The sequence below is a fragment of the Salvelinus fontinalis genome, chromosome 38 (genome assembly GCF_029448725.1).
Source record: "Salvelinus fontinalis isolate EN_2023a chromosome 38, ASM2944872v1, whole genome shotgun sequence".
In the NCBI taxonomy this organism is placed as follows: Eukaryota; Metazoa; Chordata; class Actinopteri; order Salmoniformes; family Salmonidae; genus Salvelinus; species Salvelinus fontinalis.
This window is the reverse complement of record NC_074702.1, coordinates 22944936-22964828: the sequence shown is the minus strand read 5'-3', so window position 1 is coordinate 22964828 and position 19893 is coordinate 22944936. Positions and strand designations below refer to the sequence as shown.

The 19893-nt window shown below is 40.4% G+C and overlaps 2 protein-coding genes across 3 annotated transcripts; both read left to right on the top strand.

Moving 5' to 3' along the window:
- On the top strand, nt 1-6522 carry LOC129838111 (uncharacterized). Of its 2 annotated transcripts, none has more exons than XM_055904840.1 (2): nt 1-281; nt 4423-6522. In XM_055904840.1, the coding sequence occupies exon 2, from the start codon at nt 4492-4494 to the stop codon at nt 5674-5676; it is 1185 nt and encodes a 394-aa protein (XP_055760815.1). In that variant the 5' UTR covers nt 1-281; nt 4423-4491; the 3' UTR covers nt 5677-6522. The 2 variants fall into 2 exon arrangements, with proteins under 2 accessions (XP_055760815.1, XP_055760816.1); XM_055904841.1 differs by lacking the exon at nt 1-281 and adding an exon at nt 331-853.
- A 381-nt stretch (nt 6523-6903) lies between these two features.
- Nucleotides 6904-18026, top strand: LOC129838112 (protein rapunzel-like). Its single transcript, XM_055904842.1, has 3 exons — nt 6904-7033; nt 14418-14505; nt 15009-18026. Exon 3 carries the CDS (start codon nt 15054-15056, stop codon nt 16227-16229), a length of 1176 nt encoding a protein of 391 aa, XP_055760817.1. The 5' UTR covers nt 6904-7033; nt 14418-14505; nt 15009-15053; the 3' UTR covers nt 16230-18026.
- The last annotated feature ends 1867 nt before the right edge of the window (nt 18027-19893 follow it).

The window sequence follows — 19893 nt, the reverse complement described above, 5'->3', positions numbered from 1 at the left end:
AATGGCAGTGGTGTCCTTGCATGGGCAATGTTTACAAGATGTTATCTGTCTCAGTGCCTGCCCCTCATCCCTCAGAGTGGGTTCCTGTTGGAATGCAGAGAGGGGATGGAGGAGTTCCAACGGGGGAGTGACGAGGGAGAGAGACAGAGAGAGAGACAGAGAAGAGAGAGAGAGAGAGACTACATATACATCCCAACACTAGGAGGCTGGTGCTCAGAGGCACAGTTGGACTGTTGGATAACTGGACTGCACCCCCCGTATACTTTATTGAACTATCAGAGGTGAGTTTCTTCCTCTTTTCTTTATCGTGCTCTATCTTGCTAGACAGTTTGAATTACCATCAAGGGTTGTCAAGTTGTATTTACCCAGATGTTCTATCCTTTGACTAACTGATCTTGTTTGAGAAGTATAGGCTACCTCTGAGACATATGAAAAAGTGAGGAACTGGTTTTGAAAGATCCACTTTGTTTGTGCACTGACAAGACAAACAGGTGAAATTCAAGTGCAATTTGAGATGTTGGGATATAATTGTTAATGGATGTGGTCTTGCTGGTATCTCATGACTTAAGGATGTGGTCTCAATAAGAGTTCTTTAGGCTTGTTTCTTCCCCCAGTAGAATGGAAAATAATCGGTAGAAATACGATTTTATTCAGCACTCCTATGTTCAAAGGATTTGAGAGAAGTTGAGTGATATTGAAAAGAAGGCAAAATACCTCCTGTTGGTTACAAAAATAGTTTGGGGCTCGCCTTTTTCTTCCTCTTAATTGTACCCTTGGATTACCATTCTCACAGTCAACTATTTTTGTTTTACAAGTGAAGACTTGACATATTCTAAACCAGGACAATTTCTCAGTAAGTATTTTTCTTCACTATTATTTTTTATTAAAATGCTTTCAGTCCAATGTGGTGATGAGTCACAAGTGAATTCTACAAAATACATCAAAATTCCAATTATTTAATATACTCTGAACACAATTCTTTGGACATTGTGTAACTTAAAAATGGGATAGCAATAACTGGTGATGTTAGCTTATTTAATAGGACTGATGTAATTAGTACAGTGGTAGTCCTTGGGAACGCATGTAAAATGACACCATTCAGCTTGTCATCCAGCAATTACTGGTAAGCTCATGATAAATGGGTGTACATATGAATCTGTATTTCGTGTTTTTCATTTAAAAAATGATGACTGATGCTACATTGTACATGGAGTTGCTGTGAATTCAATGACCCAATTGCATTTCAATTAACCTACATTTTAGTGTGTGGGAGAAAAGTGTGTTTTTCATTACAGAACAAGTGCAGTGGGGATTTTGTTTCCTTCTGGGTGTGCCTTTTTTCTGTAGTGGATATTGCCTCAGGGGAATGAGATATGTGTGAGCTCATCTCTTTTGTGTATTTTACATTGAAAATCATATGTTCACAAAGTAAATCCCCTTTTTTCCCAGGTTGTAGACATCTGTGTTTGATTTGGGTCTTGGCTATTGTTAGGCCTGTCAATTCAACTCCAAAAAGCCAGCACTGCAGTGTTGCGCAAGTCTCCACATCATAAAGCGAGAGTACCCACACTGCTTTTGATGTTTGCTCTGAGTCGCCATAAACATTCAGTATGTTTATTTTAAATCATGTCTTGAAGTGAGTCAGTGCCACCTAAGCTGTGATCGAGTCCTGTCATAAACCTGTCATAAACCTGAGACTCTGGGTGTGGCATGAAACTAGACTCTTGCAACATGTTCTCCATTTGTTTTATTGCTGAGAGTAGCTTGTTCTATTTGACTCCAACTGTCTGATGTAATCTGTGTTAGACGCTGTTCATGTTCTCTGTGTTGGATACGATCAGTGGTGGAAAAAGTACCCAATTTTCATACTTGAGTAAAAGTAAAGATACCTTAACAGAAAAGGGCTCAAGTAAAAGTGAAAGTCACCCAGTAAAATACAACTTGAGTAAAAGTTGTAAACCAAAGTATTTGTTTTTAAAATATGTAAGTATCAAAAGTAAATGTAATTGCTAAAATATACTTAAGTATCAAAAGTAACAGTATAAATCATTTCAAATTCCTTGTATTAACTTTTACTTGGTACTCATCCCGGATCCGGAGGCACCCTCATCAGTAAAAAAGCTGACTAGCATAGCCTAGCATAGCGCCACAAGTAAATACTAGCATCTAAATATCATGAAATCACAAGTCCAAGACACCAGATGAAAGATACATATCTTGTGAATCCAGCCATCATTTCTGATTTTTAAAATGTTTTACAGGGAAGACACAATATGTATTTCTATTAGCTAATCACAATAGCAAAAGACCCAACTTTTTTTTCCCACCATTTTTTTTACTGCATAGGTAGCTATCACAAATTCAACCAAATAAAGATATAAATAGTCACTAACCAAGAAACAACTTCATCAGATGACAGTCTGGTAACATATTTATTGTACAGCATATGTTTTGTTCGAAAAATGTGCATATTTCAGGTATAAATCATAGTTTTACATTGCAGCCACCATCACAAAATCTCACCAAAGCAGCTAGAATAACTACAGAGACCAACGTGAATTACCTAAATACTCATCATAAAACATTTATGAAAAATACACAGTGTACAGCAAATGAAAGACAAACATCTTGTGAATCCAGCCAATATTTCACATTTTTTAAGTGTTTTACAGCGAAAACACAATATAGCGAAAACACAGTAAGCTAATATATATATATTAGCTTACTACAATAGCCTACCACACAGCCCCATTCATTCAACATAACGTTAGCGATAGTGAATAAACCAGAAAAAGATATGAATTTTTTCCCTAACCTTCTCAAACTCCATCAGATGACAGTCCTATAACATCATATTACACAATACATATATGGTTTGTTCGAAAATGTGCATATTTAGCGGCACAAATCGTGGTTATACAATGAGAATAGTAGCCAAACTGCAAACAAAATGTCGGGAGAAATCTCGGGAGAGGCACCTAATCTAATCAATAACTAATCATAAACTTGACAAAAAAATACAGGTTGGACAGCAAATGAAAGATACATTAGTTCTTAATGCAACCGCTGTGTTAGATTTTTAAAATTAACGTTACTACAACATACAGCGTGCGTTAAAGCGAGACCGCACCGGAATTAATGGCGGAATAATAGTTTAACTTTTTCGACAGAAATTACTAATTAACATCATAAATAGTTCTTACTATTTGATGAGCTTCCATCAGAATCTTGTCCAGAATAATCGTTGCTCGGTTGTAGAAGGTCGTCTTCAATTGTGGAATTAGCAGCAAACGTTAGCCATGTGGTGCAGACGTGTCCAACTCAGCATAACGCAGAACAAAGAAAATCCCGAAAATCGCAATATACTGATATAAACTGATATAACTCGGTTTAAAATAACTACATTATGATGTTTTTAACACGTATATCGAATAAAATCAGAGCCGGATATATCTAGCGCCTATAACAACAGCTTTTCAGGACGCAATCCTGAGGTCTGTCTCGCGTCATGACGAACGTAGAAAAGACTGCACACCCGGTTCCAAGAGCTCTTGTTCGGCCTCAGATCTACCTAGACACCCCATTCCAATTCTCACTGCTTACTGACATCTAGGGGAAGGCGTATGCAGTGCATGTAGACCCATAGATTACATGCAAATTAATAAACTGACCCTGGAACAGAGCCCCCGATTTCAGATTTCTCACTTCCTGACAGGAAGTTTGCTGCAAAATGAGTTCTGTTTTACTCACAGATATAATTCAAACGGTTTTAGAAACTAGAGAGTGTTTTCTATCCAATAGTAATAATAATATGCATATTGTATGAGCAAGAATTGAGTACGAGGCAGTTTAATTTGGGAACTAATTTTTACAAAGTCGAAATGGCGCCCCCCTATTGAGAAAAGGTTTTAAGCAAGCCAGACGGCACCATTTTCATTTTTTTTTATCAGACATCATTTACAAATGCAGCATGTGTGTTTAGTGAGTCCGCGAGATCAGAGGCAATAGGGATGACCAGGGATGTTCTATGGCCCTTTTCCTGTCCTGCATTCAAAATGTAACGAATAATTTTGGGTGTCAGGGAAAATGTATGGAGTAAAAAGTACATTATGTTTTTTAGGAATGTAGTAAAGTAAAAGTAAAAGTTGTCAAAAATATAGATAGTAGAGTACAAATACCCCAAAAAATGACTTAAGTAGTACATTCAATTATTTTTACTTAAGTACTTTACACCACTGGAGATGATGATGATTGAGTCATCTCCAACACAAACTTTTTCAAACTAATAGCTAGCTAATCCTTAGAAGAAGAAAAAAATACACAAAATCTGATATTGCTGCCTTAACAAATGTATTATTTCACCTCAACAAACCTCCACAAGAGTTTTATGGTTTGTTCCTCTTGTTCCTCTTTCTCTTTCAGACATCAACATAGTCGGAGATTCTTTGAAGACCTTGTTGGCCATTGTTACTTTGTGATAGACCCCTCAAAATGACCAGTGTGGCAGAATGGCTCGTGCAGAACAGGGGCAAGATCGAGAAGGGGGTGGAGATCATGGGACAGGCCTCTGCAGTCCTGGCAGCCACTGTGGGCCAGCTCCATCCCGTCCTTGAGGCCGTGTTCGTAGCCTCCTCTGAGATCCTCAGCAACCCGGAAGGGCAGGACGCCCGCTACCTGACTGAGCAGTTCAGCATGGTCAACCAGAAACTGGAAGGCATCCAGGCTGAGATCGACCAAATCGCCCTGGAGCTGCAGAGGACCTCCTTGAATAAGCAGAACTTTGACCGTGAGGCACAAATGCTCAGCCAGTACGAAAAGTTCCAGGACTTTGTCAACGCCAAGCCCAAGTTCAAAGAGAAGAAGATGGAGAAGTTCCTCAGCCATTATGAGAACACGGACGCAGACTTGAACCTGGACGCGCTCTATAATGCCGTTACCGGGGACAATACCTCAGGTGACCCCATGCTGGAGACAGTGGTTTCCACAGAACAAAGGAGTAGAAGGGCAGTAGAAGATTTCTGCGCCAGGCTTAAGAAGCTCTTTGTGGTGGGCATCATTGCTGTCATGGGTTACGCCAGCCTCAAGGAAGGCGTTGTGGGGGATGAGATGGTGAAGAAGTGGCAGGAGCGTATGGAAGATGTTGAGAACCGCATGAAAGCAGCTGTGGACGATTGCACTGAAAACTTTGCTGATCAGGCCAAACTGGACATGGAACACCATCTTCAGGAGAAACCTGGCAGTGTTGACCTTGACTTCACCAAATCCCTATTAGACACCCTTATTAAGAAATATGACTGGGTGAGCTGGTCTATCAGGGTCTTCAATGACAAGGAGCGCATTTTCTTTTTCAACTGGCTAGCTGGAAAGAAGTACCATGGAAGTAGAGGAGGAGCTAATTACTTTGATGTGTTGACCAAGAACAACATCAAAGTGGTGATATCTTTCAGTGTTCAGCCTAAGCCTATCAACAAGGGTCAGATCCAGCAAGAGATTGAGGGGCGGAAACTGAAGGGGAACATGATGGATGTGGCTCAGGTCCTCAGCAGAAGTCTCCCCAACTGCTTGGTGCATGCTGTCAGCCACTATAAGGAAGTGATGGAGTCCAACAACTTCCAAGAGGATTGTTATTACTATGGAAAACACAAAAAAGCTTACCTATGCGTTCATCCTGAGTAGCCTTTTGTTACACAGTGCAACGGAAAATAGAGTAGTTATAATGGGGAAAACTACAAATACAATTCATGAATGTTTATAACTGAGTTTAGAGGTGTTTTTATTGATATCTCAAACCTAGCTGATGCTTTAGCTAGTGGCTGTGTGAAATGTAATCTCTTGTTACAGACTGCAACATTTTTATTTGTTTATTGGCCTTGTAGATTTTTGTATAGTTTGTGATAATTTAAACCAGGGGTGTCAAACACAGGGCCCCGCAGTGGCCATATTTTTGGGGAGAAAAACTATGGATAGTGGACTGTCTTATGCAAAATGTCCCGGCAAAGAAATATAACCAATTTTCATTACAGCGCCTCGATCTCTTTGAAGACTGAATGCGGCCCCCTGGGCAAAATGAGTTTGACACACCTGGGTTAAACTATCAGGATTTGTATATGTGTATTAATGGACATATATGAGACATTTTATGCCAGACTGTGGCTATCTACTCAACAACAATGACAACATATGAGAACGTAGTACTTCCTCCTACCAAATAGAAAAGTAAGATACCTTATTTTACCTGCATTCCAGTATTTCATGATGACCATACTGTAAATTAGCACACCAGCCAGCGTAATAATGTGTTAGGTAACCTTTCAGCAAACAAACATTTCTCCTCATCAATGTACTGAGGACTTACTCAAGCTCCTTTGGAAAATGCTGTTGATAGATGCATCACACTGTCCAAATCTATATCCTTACAACATTACATCTCTGTCTATATTCACACATTTGATATCCTTCATAGAGCTATAATTTCTCATGTTTATGGTCTTCTTTATTCATAATAAACCACAATATAAAGGACATTGTTATCGCTGGTCATCATTATGCAATAGTAAATCAGGAATTTTATGCAATAGTAAATTAGGACGTTTATGTTCTATTTCTATCTGCAGCTGAGGAAATGTAACATACTTTTTGAGGGTACTGTATGTAAAAACGTTTAAGCAGAGGTACATGTAGTCATAAACATTGATACTGATAATATATGACAGTTGATTTACATTACTCCCTAAACAATCATCAGCTCACACAATATAAACACAACTATCATCAGCAAATGTTATAATAGTCTTGGTAAAATACTTTTGTCAGTTATTTGTCAAAGGAGTATAATTGTTTATAGTTTCTATGTTGACCAGGAAAATATGCTATCATTTGTTCAACAACTTGTCTAACCACCACCCAAGTTTAGCTCTCTGTCGATGGGTGTGTCACTTTAACTGTAATATGAGAACCATATGACCAATAGGAAGAGAAAAACAGATCGGATAAATAATTTGGTGTTCTTCCTCAAACTAAAGCGAATGAAAAGGTGAGTTTTTAGCCAAAGATAATTGCATATGACCATTTAAATGTTTCTTCAATGGGATTACACAGTTCTGTCTATATTTTCCAAACGTTATCGCAGCTCTTTTCATTAGTTGCGCAGTTCTTTAACGACCAGACTGGTCAAATTGGTCATGGCTTTTTGAGATCCTACGATATCTTTGAAAACATTACTTTATAATGTAATGTGTGCATTTAAATAATAGCCCATGTTTTACTGTAAGTTGTGCAAAACACACAATGTAACTATGTGCACAACTTCTGTCAAAACAGTAGTTGGGCGTTGGTAGCCTAGAATCGGTGACATAATGTGCAGGCCTTTTCCAGGAAGTGTTTCTCGTGGCCATAATTATATATTGTCACGATACAAGTTCTACTGCAGTGGCAACAGTGCTGAATTTAATCAATTGACATATTGTTGCAAGGCCTTATCATATTAATCCACGAGGTATGCAGACTGTATAGGGAGTTAAACAAGGTCCTGAAATAAAGCAATTAGAGCCCTTGTTGAACGAGCTAATCGATACATTTCCCATTAAGAGGCCACATGAACAGCTTTTAACAACAACAAGTGTAATATGATTTTCTCTTCTCGGCTTGCAAAGAGCTATGTCCATTTGTTAAATGCAGCCAGTCATGGCTGGTCAGTGTTTATGTGGGCAAGCTTCACAGGATGATTTGGCCAACTCCCTCAACTATTCCTCAATCGACATAGATACTGTAGTTTACTGATTGTTTGGGCAACTCAAATGTTGCCATTTATTCTTGCAGCTTTGAATGATATTTATTTAATTTAGGACTCAAACCATGAAAAGAAGAGACATTTTATAGTGTATATTGATGGCCAGATATTGATATACAAATGGATCAGTTATGATGTTGACATTATTACTTCAGTAGGCCTAACTGCTCGTCAGTGGACATCAGTTAATGTACATTTGAAGGTTGACTGGCCTGCTTGTTATTTGGTGAATTATTTGGCCTGAGATATGCCTCCCTTGTAGAGCTACAGCTATAGCACTTTTGAGTCTGTACCCACTGGGTACAGATGTAAATTCAACGTCTATTCCACCTTGGTTCAACATCATTTAATTCAAATGATGTGTAAACGACTTTGATTCAACCTATGTGTTGGCTAGTGTGTAAGCCTAATTCTTGCACATCAGAAAATGTACAATCACCATCACTTTACCCTGGATAATTTGTCTGCTTTAGTGCAGTAGAGATACTTCACATACACTCAGACCATGAGACAACCCCTGGGAGTTAGGGTTTTAGTGGAGAGCTGAAATGTCTCATTTTTTAGCATGGCAGTGTGGATGGCTAAATCAAATGAGATGGATGTTTTTCTATCCTAAAGCATGACATTCCGCTTCCATCATTGAACTGGCTTCGAATGCAGATGTTTTATCAATGAGAGCTGTGTCTTTTTCAAAGCCATTTGCACCATCTTTTTTTATGATAGCTGCTGATCTAACAGTATCAGACCATCTGTTTATATTTAGTATGCTGGATTATACATTCTAATCAATTACATTGACAGGGCTGCCAACCTTTGAAGACATTTGCTATGCAAATTTCATTGCCCCCTAACACAACCCCTAGACGTGGGGTCTGGGGGTCCTCCCCCATGAAAATTGTACTGTTTTAAAGCTAATTCCCTGCAAATCTATGTATTTTGACATGGCTTAGGCCTAAGAGTGGTCAGGTGTATTCAGGATGCTTTGAACAGTAATTTAACACTCAAAATTCAACGACTTTGTTACTTTTAGATTTTTGTGGTAGTTTGACTCTTTATTCAGACAGTAATGAAATGAGATGGGGAGACAGGCACATTGGGAAAAACAGTGGGAAGGTTGGAAGACGGGATTGATACCTGTTCTCAGGTGTAAAGTTGTATGTGACACGTGACGGGAGTGTTACCACTACAGAAATGCTCTGCACAAGAAATTGTAATATTAATGGTTGATGGCAGTGGGTAACCAAATCATAGATTGCAATCTAGTTAAAGACACAAACATTTATTGTTTTGTCATTTGGGTGAACTCTTTCAAATAGGGCTGGAAGAAAATCCTGCTTGCACTCTAGGAGGGTTGGCAACTCCTGATCTGTTTCCCAAGTGTTGGGTGTTTGAGAATGTTCTTGTTATAACAATTAATTTCTCAATCAACCAACCTTTAAGAAAAATCGAATAGATATCAATATTCAGGTGGTTTAACCCTACTAGTTGAAGATCATTGCCATCATCTTACTCTACCTATGTCAATGTCAATATGCCTTGTATACTGTTGTTTAGGGTAGCTCTTATTGTTTTGTTTTACTGCGGAGCCCCAAGTCCCGCTCTACATGCCTCGGTTAGCTCCCTTGCCCCAATCCCTAGACATGCGGAGACCGCACCTAGTTTAACTGGCGCTTCCAGAGATGCAGCCTCTCTCATCGTCACTCAATGCCTAGGTTTACCTCCACTGTACTCGCACCCTGCCATGCGCTTGTCTGTGCATTATGCCCATTATGCCCCCATTATGTCTGAAATTTCCATCCCAATTACAACATTTTCCGTCAAGATAGAACTGCTAAAGGGGGCGGAGTTAGCCTGCAGAGTTCTGTCATACTATCCAGGTCTATGCCCAAACAGTTCGAGCTACTACTTTTAAAAATCCATCTCTCCAGAAATAAGTCTCTCACTGTTGCCGCTTGTTATAGACCCCCCTCAGCTCCCAGCTGTGCCCTGGACACCATATGTGAATTGATTGACCCCCATTTATCTTCATAGTTCGTACTGTTAGGTGACCTAAACTGGGAAATGCTTAACACCCCGGCCATCTATAATCTAAGCTAGATGCCCTCAATCACACACAAATTATCAAGGAACCTATCAGGTACAACCCCAAATCCGTAAACATGGGCACCCTCATAGATATCATCCTAACCAACTTGCCCTCTAAATATACCTCTGCTGTTTTCAACCAAGATCTCAGCGATCACTGCCTCATTGCCTGCGTTCGTTATGGGTCCGCGGTCAAACGACCACCCCTCATCACTGTCAAACGGTCCAAAGCAGGCCTCTCTACAACCTGGCCTGGGTATCCTGGAAGGATATTGACCTCATCCCATCAGTAGAAGATGCCCAAATGTGCCTTCCTCACCATCTTAAATAAGCATGCCCCTTTCAAAACATTTGGAACTAAGAACAGATATAGCCCTTGGTTCACTCCAGACTTGACTGCCCTTGACTAGCACAAAAACATCCTGTGGCGCACTGCACTAGCTTCGAATATTCCCTGCGATATGCAACTTTTCAGTGAAGTCAGGAACCAATATGCACAGTCAGTTAGGAAAGCAAAGGCTAGCTTTTTCAAACAGAAATTTGCATTCTGCAGCACGAACTCCAAGAAGTTTTGGAACACTGTAAAGTCCACAGATAATAAGAGCAACTCCTCTCAGCTGCCCACTACACTGAGGCTAGGAAACACTGTCACCACCGATAAATCCACGATAATTGAGAATTTCAATAAGCATTTCTCTACGGCTGGCCACGCTTTCCACCTGGCTACCCCAACCCCGGCCAACAGCTTTGCGCCCCCCCCCCCCCCCCTGCTTCTCCTTCACCCAAATCCAGACAGCTGATGACCTGAAAGAGCTGCAAAATCTGGATCCCTACAAATCAACTGGGCTAGACAATTTGGACCCTCGTCCTAAAATTATCCCCCGCCATTGGCGCAACCCCTATTACTAGTCTGTTCAATCTCTCTTTCGTATTGTCTGAGATTCCTAAAGATTGGAAAGCGGCCGCGATCATCCCCCTCTTCAAAGGTGGAGACACTCTAGACTCAAACTGTTACAGACCTATATCCATCCTGACCTGCCTTTCTAAAGGCTTCGAAAGCCAAGTGAACAAACAGATCACCGACCATTTTGAATCCCATCGTACCTTCTTCGCTATGCAATCCGGTTTCCGAGCTGGTCACGGGTGCACCTCAGCCACGCTCAAGAATCTAAACAATATCATAACTACCTTCGACAATAAACAGTACTGTGCAGCCATCTTCATCTACCTGGCCAAGGCTTTCGACTCTGTCAATCACCGTATTCTTATCGGCAGACTCAACAGCATTGGTTTCTCTAATGACTGCCTCGCCTAACTACTTCTCAGAGTTCGGTGTGTCAAATCGGAGGGCCTGTCAAATCGGAGGGCCAGGTTTTAATTCTCGGGCCGACTCTTTTCTCTGTATATATCAATGATGTCACTCTTGATGTGGGTGATTCTCTGATCCACCTCTACGCAGACGACACCATTCTGTATACATCTGGCCCTTCTTTAGACACTGTGTTAAAACTTCTTTATGGCTGCAATCCCGCTAACGGGATGATATGACAACAGCCAGTGAAAGTGCAGGGCGCCAAATTCAAACAACAGAAATCTCATAATTAAAATTCCTCACACATACAAGTATCTTATACCATTTTAACGGTAATCTTGTTGTTAATCCCACCACAGTGTCCGATTTCAAAAAGGCTTTACAGCGAAAGCACCACAAACGATTATGTTAGGTCACTGCCAAGTCACAGAAAAACACAGCCATTTTTCCAGCCAAAGACAGGAGTCACAAAAATCAGAAATAGAGATAAAATTAAACACTAACCTTTGATGATCTTCATCAGATGACACTCACAGAACTTCATGTTACACAATACATGTATGTTTTGTTCGGTAAAGTTCATATTTATATAAAAAAATGTCAGTATACATTGGCGCGTTATGTTCAGTAGTTCCAAAAACGTCCGGTGATTTTGCAGAGAGCCACATCAATTTCCAGAAATACTCATAATAAACATTGATCAAAGATACAAGTGTTATACATGTAATTTTAGATCCACTTCTCCTTAATGCAACTGCTGTGTCAGATTTCAAAAAAGCTTTACGGAAAAAGCAAACCATGCAATAATCTGAGTACGGCGCTCAGAGCCCAAACCAGCCAAAAAGATATCCGCCATATTGTGCAGTCAACAGAAGTCAGAATTAACATGATAAATATTCACTTACCTTTGATGTCTTCATCAGAATGCACTCCCAGGAATCCCAGTTCCACAATAAATGTTTTTGTTCGATAACGTCCATGATTTATGTCCAAATAGCTACTTTTGTTAGCACGTTTTGTAAAAATATCCAAAGTCACGAAGCGCGTTCACTAGGAGCAGACGAAATGTCAGTCCGTAGAAGCATGTCAAACGATGTATAGAATCAATCTTTAGGATGTTTTTAACATAAATCTTAATTAATATTTCAACCGGAGAATTCCTTTGTCTGTAGAAAAAGCAATGGAACGCGAGCTACCTCTCACGTGAACGAGCGTCACGAGCCAGTGGCACTCTGCCAGACAACTGACTCAAAGAGCCCTTATGAGCCCCTCCTTTACAGTAGAAGCCTCAAACAAGTTTCTAAAGACTGTAGATATCTAGTGGAAGCCTTAGGAAGTGCAACATGACCAATATTCCACTGTATCTTCAATAGGGAATCAGTTGAAAAACGACCAACCTCAGATTTCCCACTTCCTGGTTGGATTTTTTCTCAGGTTTTTGCCTGCCATATGAGTTCTGCTATACTCACAGACATCGTTCAAACAGTTTTAGAAACTTCAGAGTGTTTCTATCCAAATATACTAATAATATGCATATATTAGCAACTGGGACTGAGTAGCAGGCCGTTTACTCTGGGCACCTTATTCATCCAAGCTACTCAATACTGCCCCCAGCCATAATAAGTTAAGAACAAATTCTTATTTACAATGACAGCCTACCCCGGCCAAACCCTCCCCTAATCCGGACCGCGCTGGGCCAATTGTGTGCCGCCCTATGGGACTCTCGATCACGGCCGGTTGTGATACCGCCCGGTATCGAACCAGGGTCTGTAGTGATGCCTTAAACACTGCGATGCAGTGCCTTAGACAGCTGCGCCACCCGGGGTCGAATACATAGAGAAGTCAGATTTGAAAATTCCTAATAAGACACGTTAGTCATCACCTTTGTGCACAAAACATCCATTGAATTATTCAAATAATTGTTGCTGAGGCCGATTTTATTTATTTATTATTTTTTTATTTTTTTTACTCAGCCGAAGATATGAACATTTTTATGTTCATCCAATGTCTGCCATGGGTTTGTATGACGTTGACACTGCTCCCTGTGCGCATGTAATGTTTGTCCGTATAAACCGGATGCCACCTGGATATTAACTGTCCATGAATCGACATATGTGAGCTCTAGTAGGTTTACCTTGAAAACAACGGTCGGACATCTTGGATGCATTCTCCAGTTCTTATTATACCTCAGTGGCGGAGATTCTCCAATTTAAAAACAATTTGGAGCACAGTTGAAATGTTAACGCACTAACTAATTACAAAAATAAAATCAGTACTTTTCAATGCGAGATATGAGGTGTGGAGTGAGAAGAGGGTCAAATGCGTGAGAGTTGTCAGCTTTGCCTGTTGAGATTGTTCTAGAGTTCTTGGATTTTCTTAGACAAATCTGTGTTAGTAGTCGCTGTTCTCTACGGCCATAAAGACTGTGCCTCCCTTGACAGCTGTAGATGTAGGTGATAGATCAGGTTGAGAAATGAGGGTGACATCTTCCCTGATCTTTTGCAGTGTAAACCCCCTTGGGCCAGACCTCAGCAGCAGAGAAAGGCAGACTGAGATGCTGACAGAATAGTTTCCGTTGTCTTGTTGCTGTGGTTACTTGCATTTCTGTGGAAAATGCACTCCTGCTCAGCAAGTTTAATCTCTAACAGACAGTTCATCACTCCCACACTTTCCGTGGAATTGACTGGACTGGCTGAGCGAGCAACCGTGGTGGGGATGGTGGTGGTAGTTGAAGGGCCAAAGGAGAATGGATTAGGTTTTCATTAATAAACTGTGAGCTTATAACATTGTACTTTGACCTGAAAGTAATTTCATGCCAGTTGTCAAATACAATTTGCAATTATTCATTGCAGCAGAGGTGTATACATTATACTGTATAATATTTTTTTTTACATGCGGTATAATAAATGTTCTGTCACTTCTTCTGTAACAAATAATGATAGTATTAAATCTAAAATGGCCTCCAGGCTGAAATTAGTCTTAATTCCTGCTTGTAATTATGTAATTCCAATGCTAGATACTGTATGTGATTTCTTCAAATGTACACTTACAATGCACTTAGCACCACCCCTTCAACTCCATAGAGTATCTACCCCTATGTGTCTTTCCTCACTGGTGAATTCTCTTTGCATTGTTGCCTCATTGCTCACTGGGTTTGTCCAGCTGTAATCCCAGCAGGCTTTGCTTGTGTACTGCAATTTACACTGATCCCTCTCTCTCTTTCTTTTTCAGTTCTCACTGTGAGGCCAGCAGGGATTCACTCTAGTTGAGTTTGAGCAAGGAAGCAGGCCACAGTCCAACAAAACCAGAACAGCTCTACGTAAGTTCAGATATGAATATACTTTAGGGAAGTAGGTAAATAACTATATGGGCCTAACTGTTAAGACTTTGGTATTGCTGTTGAACTTTTCCTAAATTTTAACTACGGGCTTGAACTGGGGGATGATGGGTTGTCTATGTTTTAAATGGTTCTTCAATAATGCTGTAGTTAAGTGTCAGTAGAAAGGTTTCTGTCTTTGTTAACAGTCATTCTATAGACCAGGGTTTCACAAACTCAGTCCTGCCCCCCCCCCCCCCCAGGGTGCAAACTTTGGTTTTTGTCCTAGCACTACACCACTGATTCAAATAACCAACTCATCATCAAGCTTCGATTTTTTTCATCAGCTGTGTAGTGCTGGCCCCGGACTGACTTTGGTAAACTCTGCTATTATTAAGTGTCAGTTTAGTCGAGTCATTCTGTAGACCATAGACTTTATCATGTCTAATGTAAATAAAAGAGTTCAAACATCCTTTTGACCATGTCCTTATGCTCTTTTTTTTCAGATTTTATACTGTTATTTGTTGTTCACTGAATAATATCAAGCAAAGATGGCCGGCCAGCTGCAGAAGATCGTAGCAGAGAAGAAGAACGTGGTAGAGACTGTAATGGAAGTGTTTGAACAGGGAGCTGAGGTGGTGGCCAGTATCGCAGGTGACCTCTTCCCTGTTTTCGCCATCGCTGCTCCCATCGTGAAATTGGCCCTCGACAATGTGGAGAGCAAGGAAGCTGCGTTCATGAAGGAGCAGTTCCAGAAAGTTCGTGAACGCCTGGAGGTGGTTTCAGAGGAGATGCAGCGTATTAACGAGGAGATCAAGAAGAGTGGAGCGGACGCTGCTTACTTTTCTGTAGAGGAGAACATCTCCAACCAGTTCCGCAAGTACATGGACATCCTCAATGCCAAACCCAAGTTTCGTGAGGTCAAGAAGAAGCTTTTCATGGAGCATTTTGTCAAAACAGGTGGCGACAAAAACCTACACACCCTCTATAGTGCCGTGACGGGAGACAACTTCTCTGGAGAGTCAGTGTTGGAAATTACTCTTAACTATGAGGAGAAAAGTCGACGCGCAATGGAAGACTTCTGTGCCAGGTTGAAGAAACTCTTTTGCATAGGCCTCATCGCTCTGATGGGCTACACCACTCTAAAGGACTGCGATGACGAAGAGAAGCTTCTTCAAGACTGGGGTGAAAAGATGAAGGATGTTCAGGTGAAAATTAATGCTGTCATTGAGGACTGCATCACCAGCTTCCCCAAGCAGGCTGAACTAGATTCCCGGAGGTTGGTTAGGGACCACTCTGACCTGAGCAACCAGCAGCTGGCAGATGCCATTTTGGAGAAGCTGAAAAGAAAGTATGACTGGGTGTGCTGGTCTGTCCGTGTATTCAGCTCCCCTTCGGGCCTGTTCTCCAACAAAAAGGACATCCAGTGCCCCACAGGAAAAAATCGCTTTCAGGTGCCAGCAACAGACGAGAAGCTGAACATCATGGTGTCCTACAGTGCCTCGCCTGAGCCTCTGAACAAGACCCACATCCAGCAGCTGATCCAGGGTCAGAAGAAACTCACCGTAGTGGGTACAGCTGAGCTCCTGTTTGAGCAGTTGCCAGGTCCATGTGCAGTCCACACGGTCAAGACTTGCAAAGACCTGGCTTGTGCCTGGAGCTTTGCTGAAGAGCTACACTACTGGGAGGAGCACAAGAACTTCTATGTTTGCGTTCACTACAATTGACATTTTCTCACTTAAATGAATTGATAATTAGCCATAGATACCAAGATTATATTTAGTCCAATTTGTTCTTTACACTAAGACTGACATTTCCAAGTACTTTCTCTCTTTCTCAGTTGAGATCTGATCCCCAGCTATACTAATGAGGAGGAACATAGGCTAACATTTATTATAAAGCATGATACTTACCAAAGACTGTTTTACCTGTTAATCTATTCTTTGTAATGTTTTTCTTCTATGTATCCCCCCTACGAAAATAGTGTAAATAAAATCTAATTTCTGCTTTACATTTTCAAATAAACCACACATAATAACTGTGATAGTCATGATCTATGCCTCTGAGAATGTAAATTAAACTTTGTGTCTTGATACATATTCTATATTGACCAAATCACATAATTTTTATGAAGTGTGTAAATATAAAGTCTAATGTTTGTCTGTAAAAAAAATCCCTCAATAGTTTGCATAACTAGAATTGCATTTTCCCTCTTTTTATATGTAAAAAAACAAAAGCACCTTTTGACTCATTTTCAGCTCCTGCAATTTACATTAATATGACACAGTAGAGGCTGCCGAGGGGATGACGTCTCATAGAAAGGGCTGGAACGGCGCGAACGGGATGTATTTGACACTATTCTACTCATTCCATTCCAGTCATTACCACAAGCCTGTTTTCCCCAATTAAGGTGTCACCAACCTCCTGTGATGACAACAACTCATCTGACATTGTGTTTTGTCATTCCTGTCTCTGTTATTTTGGCACCTACTGCTTCAGTGAACCTGCTCCCATTCCATGTGATTTGATCAACCAACCCACTACACAGGCATGCTAAGACATATTATTGCTGTGAAGATGTGCTCATGAATGCCTAGCATAGATATGCTCATCACATCTTTACCTGTTGTGATGTGCAACAGCAATGTTGGTATCACAGGTCATCTCGACTCAGTCCATAGTTCCACAACCCTATGAAGTGTGCTTACATTTAGTATCATAATGTTTAACCCCCCCCCCCCCTCCTTACAGCGCTTTGAGCATCTGGAAAGGCGCTATATACAGTACCAGTACCACTTTAATGATTATGAAGTGGTGGTTTGTTGTCTATGGCTTGTGTATTACAAACTAGCCATTGGCAATAACCTAAACATTTTTAAAGGGGATGAAAAGAACACAAGTCATTGCACCCTGTTAAGCTAAGTAGTAAGGACTCCATATTCAACATCATAAACTGGGTGGTTTGTGCCCTGAATGCTGATTGGCTGACAGCTATAGTATATCAGACAGTATACCATGGGTATGACAAAACATTCATTTTTACTGCTCTAATTACATTGAGAACCAGTTTATAATAGCAATAAGGCACCTCAGGGGTTTGTGATATATGGCCAATATACCATGGCTAAGGGCTGTATCCAGGCACTCCGCTTTGCGTCATGCATAAAAACAGCCCTTAGCCGTCGTATATTGGCCATATACTGCACCCCCTCGGGCCTTATTGCGTATTTTTAAACCGTGTCTAAATTACTTTGTCAACATATGAGTATATGAGCCCTAAACAACACAAATGATAATATAATTCATCTACAAGGCACTATCATCTCTTCATACAGAGTAGCATGTTTGTGTGGTTTTCTTTAGATAATGAGGGGAATAACATTTTCAAGATGTTTTCTCTGATCTAAAAGGAATTATTATTTTGTTCTAGTATCTCTATATGCCTTACTCTTATCACACAAATTGCTGTATCAAATAAAAACAAAGATGGATATTACTATGTTAAAATAAATTATCTTGATTTATTTGGTTTGCTGTCTTTGGTCACCACAGTATAGTATGTTTGAGGAAAGGGCTGATACTGCACTGGAGGATTGCCTTAATCAGCATGTAAGGTGAGGAGTTACAGATTGGAAAAATGTATTGTACTCAATGTGATATATGTATTCAACGACATAGCAAAACAATCGGAGTCACAGGGCAGGGCTATCTGAGGGACAGAAGCTGTGGCTATGGCATTATAGTTCGAAAAGAGCCAACGTGCTCTGTAATTTTGTGGCCATGTGGCTTTAATATCTTAGGCACAGAACTTGCACATCCCCTCTTTGGAAAGAGCAGGGTTAAAAATATTCTCACGAATAAACTGATAGAAATGTTTCTGTTTTGTTGATACAAATGATGTGTTCTACATGAAAATTAGACTATATATTTAGGAAACTGTATTGGAGTTTGTTTCTGTTTGACCAACCTGGGATGCAAGCTCACACTACACTTTGTACTCTCAAATCTACAGTGACTGTACAAAACATTAGGAACACGACCTCTTTCCATAACATAGACTGACCAGGTGTCTCCAGGTGAAATCTATGATCCCTTATTGATGTCACCTGTTAATTCCACTTCTGTCAGTGTAGACAAAGGGGAGAAGACAGGTAAAAGAACAATTTGTAAGCCTCGAGACAATTGAGACATGGATTGTTTATGTGTGCTATTCAGTGGGTGAACGGACAAGACAAAAGATTTAAGCACCTTTGAACAGGGTATGGTAGTAGGTGCCAGGCGCACCGGTTTGAGTGTGTCAAGAACTGCAACGCTGCTGGGTTTTTCACGCATGACAATTATCCATGTGTATCAAGAATGGTACACCACACAAAGGACATCCAGCCAACTTGACACAACTGTGGGAAGCATTGGAGTCAACATGGGCCAGCATCCCTGTGGAACACTTTCGACACCTTGTAGTCCATGACGCGATGAATTGAGGCTGTTCTGAGGTTAAAAAGGGGGTGCAACTCAATATTAGGAAGGTGTTCCTAATGTTTTGTACACTCAACCCATGGTTGTGGTAGACTGGAAGCAACACCACTTCAGGTCTCAGGGGATGTGAAGTTATTGCACAATGGCTACTACTAGCACACCAGCTAGCTAGTTCACATCTTCCTAGCATAACTATGAAACGAATGTATCATAAACTGTTATTATGTTATATAAACTACTATATCTATAGCGTAATAACTAACTCATATAAAATATGTTTTACTTTCTATGTTTAATATTTGCAAAACGTGTGAAGGAACGTTGTTATAGTAAACGAAAATTGAAACTAAAATAAAAACAATTGGAAAAACTATTTAGTAAACTGAAATAAAAAATGTAAGAAAAACATTTGAAAAACGTCAACTTTAGTGAAACTTATCTTTGACTGCAAGACAAACAAAAATAAAGTACAAACCATCATCAATTATGTTTAGCTGTAATTGTTTTCCTCAAATGGGGTCTTCAAGTTTTTTTCTGATGGGGTTTTCAAGCTTCTGAATCTGGCTGATAAATGCTGCCAGTATATGGCGATGTTTCAAATAGGCCTAGCTTGTGCATCACTATCACTAGCTATCAGTAGCTAACAGGGAAAAAATCCTAGGACGATCGCTGACTGTGAGCGTGAACAATGGCGGCAGCAAAAGGTAAAGCCCTGTATGGGATGGTTTTGAGTTCATTGCTGGAAAAGACAAAAGCAAATGTATTGTAGTGTCAGCAGCGTGTGTGGAACAGACCCAACCAACCTCAAAGTTCATCTGAACAGCGCCCACAAAGAATCATACAAACAATTTCAGGATAAAGACAAGGTGAGACAGCCACCAGTTATTAGTAGCTGCACGTCAATGGCGTTGCTAG